The following is a 12,168-nucleotide window of genomic DNA, read 5'->3' as shown; positions in this document are numbered from 1 at the left end:
AGTGCTAAGAGCCTCGGCGTGACCCTGGACAACACCCTGTCGTTCTCCACTAACATCAAGGCGGTGACCCGATCCTGTAGGTTCATGCTCTACAACATTCGCAGAGTACGACCCTGCCTCACACAGGAAGCGGCGCAGGTCCTAATCCAGGCACTTGTCATCTCCCGTCTGGATTACTGCAACTCGTTGTTGGCTGGGCTCCCTGCCTGTGCCATTAAACCCCTACAACTCATCCAGAACGCCGCAGCCCGTCTGGTGTTCAACCTTCCCAAGTTCTCTCACGTCACCCCGCTCCTCCGCTCTCTCCACTGGCTTCCAGTCGAAGCTCGCATCCGCTACAAGACCATGGTGCTTGCCTACGGAGCTGTGAGGGGAACGGCACCTCCGTACCTTCAGGCTCTGATCAGGCCCTACACCCAAACAAGGGCACTGCGTTCATCCACCTCTGGCCTGCTCGCCTCCCTACCTCTGAGGAAGCACAGTTCCCGCTCAGCCCAGTCAAAACTGTTCGCTGCTCTGGCACCCCAATGGTGGAACAAGCTCCCTCACGACACCAGGACAGCGGAGTCAATCACCACCTTCCGGAGACACCTGAAACCCCACCTCTTTAAGGAATACCTGGGATAGGATAAAGTAATCCTTCTAACCCCCCCCCCCCCAAAAAAAAAGATATAGATGTACTATTGTAAAGTGGTTGTTCCACTGGATAGCATAAGGTGAATGTACCAATTTGTAAGTCGCTCTGGATAAGAGCGTCTGCTAAATGACTTTGTAAATGTAAATGTATTCTACTGTACCTTCATGGACTCATTCTACTGTACCTTCATGGACTCATTCTACTGTATTCTACTGTACCTTCATGGAATCATTCTACTGTATTCTACTGTACCTTCATGGACTCATTCTACTGTACCTTCATGGACTCATTCTACTGTATTCTACTGTACCTTCATGGAATCATTCTACTGTATTCTACTGTACCTTCATGGACTCATTCTACTGTATTCTACCGTACCTTCATGGACTCATTCTACTGTATTCTACCGCACCATCATGGACTCATTCTACTGTATTCTACTGTACCTTCATGGAATCATTCTACTGTATTCTACCGTACCATCATGGACTCATTCTACTGTATTCTACTGTACCTTCATGGACTCATTCTACTGTATTCTACTGTACCTTCATGGACTCATTCTACTGTATTCTACTGTACCTTCATGGACTCATTCTACTGTATTCTACCGTACCTTCATGGACTCATTCTACTGTATTCTACCGCACCATCATGGACTCATTCTACTGTATTCTACTGTACCTTCATGGACTCATTCTACTGTATTCTACCGTACCATCATGGACTCATTCTACTGTATTCTACCGTACCATCATGGACTCATTCTACTGTATTCTACTGTACCATCATGGACTCATTCTACTGTACCTTCATGGAATCATTCTACTGTATTCTACTGTACCTTCATGGACTCATTCTACTGTATTCTACCGTACCTTCATGGACTCATTCTACTGTATTCTACCGCACCTTCATGGACTCATTCTACTGTATTCTACCGTACCATCATGGACTCATTCTACTGTACCATCATGGACTCATTCTACTGTATTCTACTGTACCTTCATGGACTCATTCTACTGTATTCTACCGTACCATCATGGACTCATTCTACTGTACCATCATGGACTCATTCTACTGTATTCTACCGTACCATCATGGACTCATTCTACTGTATTCTACCGTACCATCATGGACTCATTCTACTGTATTCTACCGTACCATCATGGACTCATTCTACTGTATTCTACCGTACCATCATGGACTCATTCTACTGTACCTTCATGGACTCATTCTACTGTATTCTACCGTACCATCATGGACTCATTCTACTGTACCATCATGGACTCATTCTACTGTATTCTACCGTACCATCATGGACTCATTCTACTGTATTCTACCGTACCATCATGGACTCATTCTACTGTATTCTACCGTACCATCATGGACTCATTCTACCGTACCTTCATGGACTCATTCTACTGTATTCTACCGTACCTTCATGGACTCATTCTACTGTATTCTACCGTACCATCATGGACTCATTCTACTGTATTCTACCGTACCATCATGGACTCATTCTACTGTATTCTACCGTACCTTCATGGACTCATTCTACTGTATTCTACCGTACCATCATGGACTCATTCTACTGTATTCTACCGTACCTTCATGGAATCAATGTAGAGGACGTATTCTCGGAGCACAGGCAGGAAGTCTTCGCTCATATCCTGGGTGAGTTCGTCCAGAGCGTTGGAACAGCTAGCGACGCAGCTGGCCACGCCCTCCAGAGGCTCCTGTAGCTCCGCCTCCGACAACGCCCAGGTAGTATAGACAGGACCGTACACACGCAGCTCTACCTGGTACTCTGAATACACAGGGGAGGAGGGACAACAGTAGTTAGAGACAGGATAGAGAAGGGGACAGTCACCGCCCAGGTTAGACAGGACCGTACACACGCACACACACTCACTCACTCACTCACTCACTCACTCACTCACTCACTCACTCACTCACTCACTCACTCACTCACCACTCACTCACTCACTCACTCACTCACTCACTCACTCACTCACCTTATACAGCTAACCTTGTGAGTACACACAATTCAGTCCTATTACAAATCCTATTTTCCCTAACCCCTACTCTTACCCTAACCCAAAAACCTCACCCTAGCTCCTCACCCTAGCTCCTCACCCTAGCTCCTCACCCTAGCTCCTCACCCTAGCTCCTCACCCTAACCCTAGCTCCTCACCCTAGCTCCTAACCCTAACCCTGGCTCCTAACCCTAGCTCCTAACCCTAACCCTGGCTCCTAACCCTAGCTCCTAACCCTAGCTCCTAACCCTAACCCTAGCTCCTAACCCTAGCTCCTCACCCTAGCTCCTAACCCTAACCCTAGCTCCTCACCCTAGCTCCTCACCCTAGCTCCTCACCCTAACCCTAGCTCCTAACCCTAACCCTAGCTCCTCACCCTAGCTCCTCACCCTAGCTCCTCACCCTAGCTCCTAACCCTAACCCTAGCTCCTAACCCTAGCTCCTCACCCTAGCTCCTAACCCTAACCCTAGCTCCTCACCCTAGCTCCTCACCCTAGCTCCTAACCCTAGCTCCTAACCCTAGCTCCTAACCCTAGCTCCTAACCCTAGCTCCTAACCCTAGCTCCTAACCCTAGCTCCTAACCCTAGCTCCTAACCCTAGCTCCTAACCCTTATCGTAATTCTAACCCTAACACTAATTCTAACCTTAACCCTATACCCCCTAGAAATAGCATTTGACCTTGTGGGGACTAACAAAATGTCCCCAGTTGGTCAAATGTTTGTTTCTTGTGGGGACTTCTGGTCAGCAGAGGGAGCAGCCCCCTATCCACATCGACGGGACAGCAGTGGAGAAGGGGGAAAGTTTTAAGTTCTTCAGCGTACACATCACAGACGAACTGAAATGGTCCACCCACACAGACAGCGTGGTGAAGAAGGCGCAGCACCGCCTCTTCAACCTCAGGAGGCTGAAGACATTTGGCTTGTCACCGAAAACCTTCAAACTTTTACAGATGCACAATCGAGAGCATCCTGTCGGGCTGTATCACCGCCTGGTACGGCAGCTGCTCCGCCCATAACCGGAAGGCTCTCCAGAGGGTAGTGAGGTCTGCACAACGCATCACCGGGGGCAAACTACCTGCCCTCCAGGACACCTACACCACCCGATGTCACAGGAAGGCCAAAAAGATCATCAAGGACAACAACCACCCGAGCCACTGCCTGTTCACCCCTCTATCATCCAGAAGGCGAGGTCAGTACAGGTGCATCAAAGCTGGGACAGAGAGACTGAAAAACAGCTTCTATCTCAAGGCCATCAGACTGTTAAACAGCCATCACTAACATTGAGTGGCTGCTGCCAACATACTGACTCAACTCCACCCACTTTCATAATGGAAAAATGTATGTAATAAATGTATCACTGGTCACTTTAAACAATGCCACTTTATATAATGTTTACATACCCTACATTGCTAATCTCATATGTATATACTGTACTCTATACCATCTACTGCATCTTGCCTATGCCGTTCAGCCATCACTCATTCATATATTTATATGTACATATTCGTATTCATTCCTTTACACTTGTGTGTATAAGGTAGTTGTTGTGAAATTGTTAGGTTAGATTACTCGTTAGAATTTACTGCACGGTAGGAACTAGAAGCACAAGCATTTCACTACACTCGCATTAACACCTGCTAACCATGTGACCAATAACATCTGCTAACCATGTGACCAATAACATCTGCTAACCATGTGACCAATAACATCTGCTAACCATGTGTATGGACCAATAACATCTGCTAACCATGTGTATGTGACCAATACCATCTGCTAACCATGTGTATGGACCAATACCATCTGCTAACCATGTGTATGGACCAATACCATCTGCTAACCATGTGTATGGACCAATAACATCTGCTAACCATGTGTATGTGACCAATACCATCTGCTAACCATGTGTATGTGACCAATACCATCTGCTAACCATGTGACCAATAACATCTGCTAACCATGTGTATGGACCAATAACATCTGCTAACCATGTGTATGGACCAATAACATCTGCTAACCATGTGTATGGACCAATAACATCTGCTAACCATGTGTATGTAACCAATAACATCTGCTAACCATGTGTATGGACCAATAACATCTGCTAACCATGTGACCAATAACATCTGCTAACCATGTGTATGGACCAATACCATCTGCTAACCATGTGTATGGACCAATAACATCTGCTAACCATGTGTATGGACCAATAACATCTGCTAACCATGTGACCAATAACATCTGCTAACCATGTGTATGTGACCAATACAATTGGATTTGGCAACACAGAACACAAAATAATGACCCAGCAAAAACCAGTGTTACCCACCAGACTGTTCTTTGATGATTCTCTGTGCTATCCTGTCGATAGTACCCAGCTTCTGTGTGAACATATCCAGGTAGTCTCCCATAGCAGCAAACTCCATGGGTCGGCTCCTCAGCTTGTACCCTCCCGTCACGTACTTCACCGACTCCCCCATCTTAGAGAGCAGGGCTAGGCCTTGTTTCTTATTCAGGTCCTGAGGAGAAAAACGCCAACGGTTAGAGCCTCGTCTTATTCAGGTCCTGAGGGGGAAAACACCAACGGTTAGAGCCTCGTCTTATTCAGGTCCTGAGGAGAAAAACGCCAACGGTTAGAGCCTCGTCTCTTATTCAGGTCCTGAGGAGAAAACGCCAACGGTTAGAGCCTCGTCTTATTCAGGCCCTGAGGAGAAAAACGCCAACGGTTAGAGCCTCGTCTTATTCAGGCCCTGAGGAGAAAAACGCCAACGGTTAGAGCCTCGTCTTATTCAGGTCCTGAGGAGAAAACACCAACGGTTAGAGCCTCGTCTTATTCAGGTCCTGAGGAGAAAAACGCCAACGGTTAGAGCCTCGTCTTATTCAGGTCCTGAGGAGAAAAACGCCAACGGTTAGAGCCTCGTCTTATTCAGGTCCTGAGGAGAAAAACGCCAACGGTTAGAGCCTCGTCTTATTCAGGTCCTGAGGAGAAAAACGCCAACGGTTAGAGCCTCGTCTTATTCAGGTCCTGAGGGGAAAACGCCAACGGTTAGAGCCTCGTCTTATTCAGGTCCTGAGGGGAAACACACCAACGATTAGAGCCTTGTTTACCACTGTTACAACATTACACCAACAGATGTCTCAAGAGACTTTGATTGTAAATTCCTTCATGGCTTTATTAATTCACAGTGGGAGGTACGAGTCAGAAATGCATACAGGACTGTAATGCCAACATACTAACATACTAGGCGTATCCAGATTGTCATACCTTCATACCAGCCTTGTGCCATAACTGGGATATTCAGTAATACCGGTAATACCAGTAATATTTTCAAACCTCACTGAGCCTCTGTCATCCGAAGGTTAGCAATGTTAACAAGTACACGTAACATCCCATAGCGATTGCTAGCTAAATGCTAATGAGTGCATTGCAAACATTTCAGAAGAATATAGCAAAAAATATAAAAAAACGCAACATACAACAATTTCAAAGATTTTACTGAGTTTACATTTCATATGAAATAAATTAATGATGGCCTAATCTATGGATTTCACATGACTGGGAAATACAGCTATGCATCTGTTGGTCACAGATGCCTTTAAAAAAATAAAGTAGGGGCGTGGATCAGAAAACCAGTCAGTATCTGGTGAGAACTGTTTCCCTCGTTCAGTGCGACACCTCCTTCGCATAGAGTTGATTAGTTTCTGGATATTGGCGGGAACTGGAACACGCAGTCGTACACGTCGATCCAGAGCATCCCAAACATGCTTAATGGGTGACATGTCTGGTGAGAATGCAGGCTATGGAAGAACTGGGACATTTTCATCTTACAGGAATTCTGTACAGATCCTTGCGACATGGGGCCGTGCATCATGAGGTGATGGCGGTGGATGAATGGCACGACAATCGGCCTCAGGATCTCGTCACGGTATCTCTGTGCATTCAAATTGCCATCGATAAAATGCAATTGTGTTCGTTGTCCGTAGCTTATGCTTTCCCATACCATAACCTGTTGACAACATTAAAATCAGCAAACCTCTCGAACCCACACGACGCCATATACACTGTCTGACATCTCCCCGGTACAGTTGAAACCGGGATTCATCCGTGAAGAGCACACTTCTCCAACGTGCCAGTGGCCATCAAAGGTGAGCATTTTCCCACTGAAGTCAGTCAAGACGCCGAACTGCAGTCAGGTCAAGACCCTGGTGAGGACGACGAACACGCAGGTGAGCTTCCCTGAGACGGTTTCTAACAGTTTGTGTAGAAATCTGTAAGTCGCTCTGGATAAGAGCGTCTGCTAAATGACGTAAATGTAAATTATTTGGTTGTGCAAACCCACAGTTTAATCAGCTGTGGTTTCTGTTTGTGCAGATATCTTTGGTTGTGCAGTTTAATCAGCTGTCCGGTGGCTGGTCTCAGACGATCCCGCAGGTGAAGTAGCCGGATGTGGAGGTCCTGGGTTGGCGTGGTTACACGTGGTCTGCGGTTGTGAGGCCGGTTGGACGTACTGCCAAATTCTCTAAAACATTCAATTCTCTGGCAACAGCTCTGGTGGACAATCCTGCAATCAGCATGCCAATTGAACGCTCCCCTCAAAACTTGAGACATCTGTGGCATTGTGTTGTGTGATAAAACATCACTTTTTAGAGTGGCCTTTTATTGTCCCCAGTACAAGGTGCACCTGTGTAATGATCATACTGTTTAATCAGATTATTGATATGCCACACCTGTCAGGTGGATGGATTATCTTGGCAAAGGAGAAATGCTCACTAACAGGGGATGTAAACAAATGTGGTCACACTTTTTTGGGGAAATAAGCTTTTTGTGAGTATGGAACATTTCTGGGATCTTTTATTTCAGCTTAGCATTCATATTTCTGTTCAGATTAGAAGAATATGCCATTTAGCAGTCACTTTTACCCAAAGCGACTTATAGTAGCGAGTACATACATTTTCATACTGGTCCCCAGTGGGAATCGAACCCACAACCCTGGTGTTGCAAGAACCATGCTCTACCAACTGAGCTACACGTGATCTTTCACACCAGTGACTCGGTTTCGTTTCCCTGCCCTGCTGTTCTCTACACTGGTGTCAGAAGAGAGATTTTAATGCCGTCTCTTGACATAAGCTATTCGCAGGACAGACATTCCAGCTCATAAAGTTCTAAAAGTAACTAAAAAATGCGGCACGCAACAAAAAAAAGAAATATTAGATAGTAAGGCTCTTGATCCAGGAGGGAACCATGAGGAGTTTGATTCAGCAAGAAGCTAACAGGCTAAATCAGGGGTCTTCAACGGGCAGATCGCCAGCTAAGCTAACCGGCTACATCAGGGGTCTTCAACGGGCAGATCGCCAGCTAAGCTAACCGGCTACATCAGGGATCTTCAACGGGCAGATCGCCAGCTAAGCTAACCGGCTACATCAGGGGTCTTCAACGGGCAGATCGCCAGCTAAGCTAATAGATCAGGGGTCTTCAACGGGCAGATCGCCAGCTAAGCTAATAGATCAGGGGTCTTCAACGGGCAGATCGCCAGCTAAGCTAACCGGCTACATCATGGGTCTTCAACGGGCAGATCGCCAGCTAAGCTAACCGGCTACATCAGGGGGGCTTCAACGGGCAGATCGCCAGCTAAGCTAATAGATCAGGGGGTCTTCAACGGGCAGATCGCCAGCTAAGCTAATAGATCAGGGGTCTTCAACGGGCAGATCGCCAGCTAAGCTAACTGGCTAGATCAGGGGGTCTTCAACGGGCAGATCGCCAGCTAAGCTAACCAGCTACATCAGGGGCTTCAACGGGCAGATCGCCAGCTAAGCTAACCAGCTAGATCAGGGGTCTTCAACGGGCAGATCGCCAGCTAAGCTAATAGATCAGGGGTCTTCAACGGGCAGATCGCCAGCTACCAGTAGCTCGCCAAGCAATGCTGAAAGTAAAATGTTCAATCTCAAACCGTCATAAACATAAATCTCCGGGCTACTATCTAATCAAAGCCACATCAACATGATCCCACCCTCCTGGTTAGCCACTATTAGCTTAAAAAGCCAAACCTAACAATATCTACCAATTCATTTCCAGCAGTGTTGGCCCCGTCTCTCTGTTTGGTGCACAATATTAGTCTATCATGTAGCTAGTAAACAATGCTAAAGATAACTCTTTTGAAGGTAGACAGAAAGACTTTCCCAACAACCTTCTCAATTAAACGTTAACTGACAAAGTAGGCTTACCTGACAGAAAGATATCATGATTATTTGTATCAATTGGGTGGCCATTGTTTTCCCGTGACATGATCTGCAGCAGTAGGTCTAAGAGCAGAAACATCACTAGACCGACGCATTCCGCCATTGCTTAATACACAATTAAAGGGGAATCACATTAAATAAAATAAAAATCTAAGGATCACTCCGTTTTTTTTCCTGAGACATCACAATTGGTCTTCTGGTGTGATTTAAGCATTGACAACAACTCAGAACATCCAATAACAGCTGCTGTTTCTTTATGTACAATTATAATATTTTGAATAAAATACTGAAAAAAATAAAAAATTAAAACAGGAAGAAAAAAAAAACTGAATTCTGGAAAATACCCCAAAATATTTTATGGGACCCACTTAGAGTTGTTTATTAACCATTATTTTATCTGGTATATTGACAGAAAACACGTCTCTTGTATTTTACGGACCAGGGAAGAGTTTCAGAAGAGAAGAATGTGTGTTTCTTGGCAATTTCTCACATGGAATAGCCTTCATTTCTCAGAACAAGAATAGACTGACGAGTTTCAGAATTAAGTTCTTTGTTTCTGGACATTTTGAGCCTGTAAATCAAACCCACAAATGCTGATGCTCCAGATACTCAACTAGTCTAAAGAAGGCCAGTTTTATTGCTTCTTGAATCAGAACAACAGTTTTCAGCTGTGCTAACATAATTGCAAAAGGGTTTTCTAATGATCAATTAGCCTTTTAAAATGATAATCTTGGATTAGCTAACAAAACGTGCCATTGGAACACAGGAGTGATGGTTGCTGATAATGGGCCTCTGTACGCCTATGTAGATATTCCATTAAAAAATCAGCCGTTTCCAGCTACAATAGTCATTTACAACATTAACAATGTCTACACTTTCTGATCAATTTGATGTTATTTTAATGGACCATTTTTTTTTGCTTTTCTTTCAAAAACAAGGACATTTTTAAGTGACCATAAACTGTTGAATGTTAGTGTAGATATTACCTCGACTAACTGGTGCCACCGCACACTGACTCTGTACGACACAGCGCAGAGAAGCGGGAGAAATGTTATAGCGGTATTTTGACATGCATAGGGGCTGCAGGTAGCCTAGTGGTTAGAGAGTAGAGGTTGCAGGTATCCTAGTGGTTAGAGTGTAGAGGAGGCAGGTAGCCTAGTGGTTAGAGTGTAGAGGAGGCAGGTAGCCTAGTGGTTAGAGTGTAGAGGAGGCAGGTAGCCTAGTGGTTAGAGTGTAGAGGTGGCAGGTAGCCTAGTGGTTAGAGTGTAGAGGAGGCAGGTAGCGTAGTGGTTAGAGTGTAGAGGAGGCAGGTAGCCTAGTGGTTAGAGTGTAGAGGTGGCAGGTAGCCTAGTGGTTAGAGTGTAGAGGAGGCAGGTAGTCTAGTGGTTAGAGTGTAGAGGAGGCAGGTAGTCTAGTGGTTAGAGTGTAGAGGAGGCAGGTATCCTAGTGGTTAGAGTGTAGAGGAGGCAGGTAGCCTAGTGGTTAGAGTGTAGAGGCGGCAGGTAGCCTAGTGGTTAGAGTGTAGAGGAGGCAGGTAGCCTAGTGGTTAGAGTGTAGAGGAGGCAGGTAGCCTAGTGGTTAGAGTGTAGAGGTGGCAGGTAGCCTAGTGGTTAGAGTGTAGAGGAGGCAGGTAGCCTAGTGGTTAGAGTGTAGAGGAGGCAGGTAGCCTAGTGGTTAGAGTGTAGAGGAGGTAGGTAGCCTAGTGGTTAGAGTGTAGAGGAGGCAGGTAGCCTAGTGGTTAGAGTGTAGAGGAGGCAGGTAGCCTAGTGGTTAGAGTGTAGAGGTGGCAGGTAGCCTAGTGGTTAGAGTGTAGAGGAGGCAGGTAGCCTAGTGGTTAGAGTGTAGAGGAGGCAGGTAGACTAGTGGTTAGAGTGTAGGGGTGGCAGGTAGACTAGTGGTTAGAGTGTAGAGGCGGCAGGTAGCCTAGTGGTTAGAGTGTAGAGGTGACAGGTAGCCTAGTGGTTAGAGTGTAGAGGTGGCAGGTAGCCTAGTGGTTAGAGTGTAGAGGTGGCAGGTAGCCTAGTGGTTAGAGTGTAGGGGAGGCAGGTAGCCTAGTGGTTAGAGTGGAGGGGTGGCAGGTAGCCTAGTGGTTAGAGTGTAGAGGTGGCAGGTAGCCTAGTGGTTAGAGTGTAGAGGTGGCAGGTAGCCTAGTGGTTAGAGTGTAGAGGAGGCAGGTAGCCTAGTGGTTAGAGTGTAGAGGAGGCAGGTAGTCTAGTGGTTAGAGTGTAGAGGAGGCAGGTAGTCTAGTGGTTAGAGTGTAGAGGAGGCAGGTAGCCTAGTGGTTAGAGTGTAGAGGAGGCAGGTAGCCTAGTGGTTAGAGTGTAGAGGAGGCAGGTAGCCTAGTGGTTAGAGTGGAGAGGAGGCAGGTAGACTAGTGGTTAGAGTGTAGAGGAGGCAGGTAGCCTAGTGGTTAGAGTGTAGAGGAGGCAGGTAGCCTAGTGGTTAGAGTGTAGAGGAGGCAGGTAGCCTAGTGGTTAGAGTGTAGAGGTGGCAGGTAGCATAGTGGTTAGAGTGTAGAGGTGGCAGGTAGCCTAGTGGTTAGAGTGTAGAGGAGGCAGGTAGCCTAGTGGTTAGAGTGTAGAGGAGGCAGGTAGTCTAGTGGTTAGAGTGTAGAGGAGGTAGGTAGCCTAGTGGTTAGAGTGGAGAGGAGGCAGGTAGCCTAGTGGTTAGAGTGGAGAGGAGGCAGGTAGCCTAGTGGTTAGAGTGTAGAGGAGGCAGGTAGCCTAGTGGTTAGAGTGTAGAGGAGGCAGGCAGCCTAGTGGTTAGAGTGTAGAGGAGGCAGGTAGCCTAGTGGTTAGAGTGTAGAGGAGGCAGGTAGCCTAGTGGTTAGAGTGTAGAGGAGGCAGGTAGCCTAGTGGTTAGAGTGTAGGGGTGGCAGGTAGCCTAGTGGTTAGAGTGTAGAGGAGGCAGGTAGCCTAGTGGTTAGAGTGGAGGTACGGCAGGTAGCCTAGTGGTTAGAGTGTAGGGGAGGCAGGTAACCTGGTGGTTAGAGTGTAGGGGGAGGCAGGTAGCCTGGTGGTTAGAGTGTAGGGGAGGCAGGTAGCCTGGTGGTTAGAGTGTAGGGGAGGCAGGTAACCTAGTGGTTTGAGTGGAGGGGTGGCAGGTAGCCTAGTGGTTAGAGTGTAGAGGAGGCAGGTAGTCTAGTGGTTAGAGTGTAGAGGAGGCAGGTAGCCTAGTGGTTAGAGTGTAGAGGAGGCAGGTAGCCTAGTGGTTAGAGTGTAGAGGTGGCAGGTAGCCTAGTGGTTTGAGTGTAGAGGA

At 46.7% G+C, this 12,168-nt stretch overlaps 1 protein-coding gene across 1 annotated transcript in view; it reads right to left on the bottom strand.

Annotated features, from left to right (window-relative positions):
- The window catches only part of LOC123739588 (sorting nexin-30), a 48,788-nt gene that overhangs the window by 26,283 nt on the left and 10,337 nt on the right, over positions 1-12,168 (bottom strand). Inside the window, exons 3-4 of the mRNA XM_045713906.1 lie at positions 5,003-5,192; positions 2,248-2,447 (exon numbers count right to left, since the gene is read on the bottom strand). Coding sequence (XP_045569862.1) covers positions 2,248-2,447; positions 5,003-5,192 — 390 coding nt within the window. The remainder of the gene's footprint in view (positions 1-2,247; positions 2,448-5,002; positions 5,193-12,168) is intronic.

This window comes from Salmo salar, unplaced genomic scaffold, assembly GCF_905237065.1.
Source record: "Salmo salar unplaced genomic scaffold, Ssal_v3.1, whole genome shotgun sequence".
NCBI classification, from domain to species: Eukaryota; Metazoa; Chordata; class Actinopteri; order Salmoniformes; family Salmonidae; genus Salmo; species Salmo salar.
This window is presented reverse-complemented; position numbering and strand designations above follow the sequence as displayed.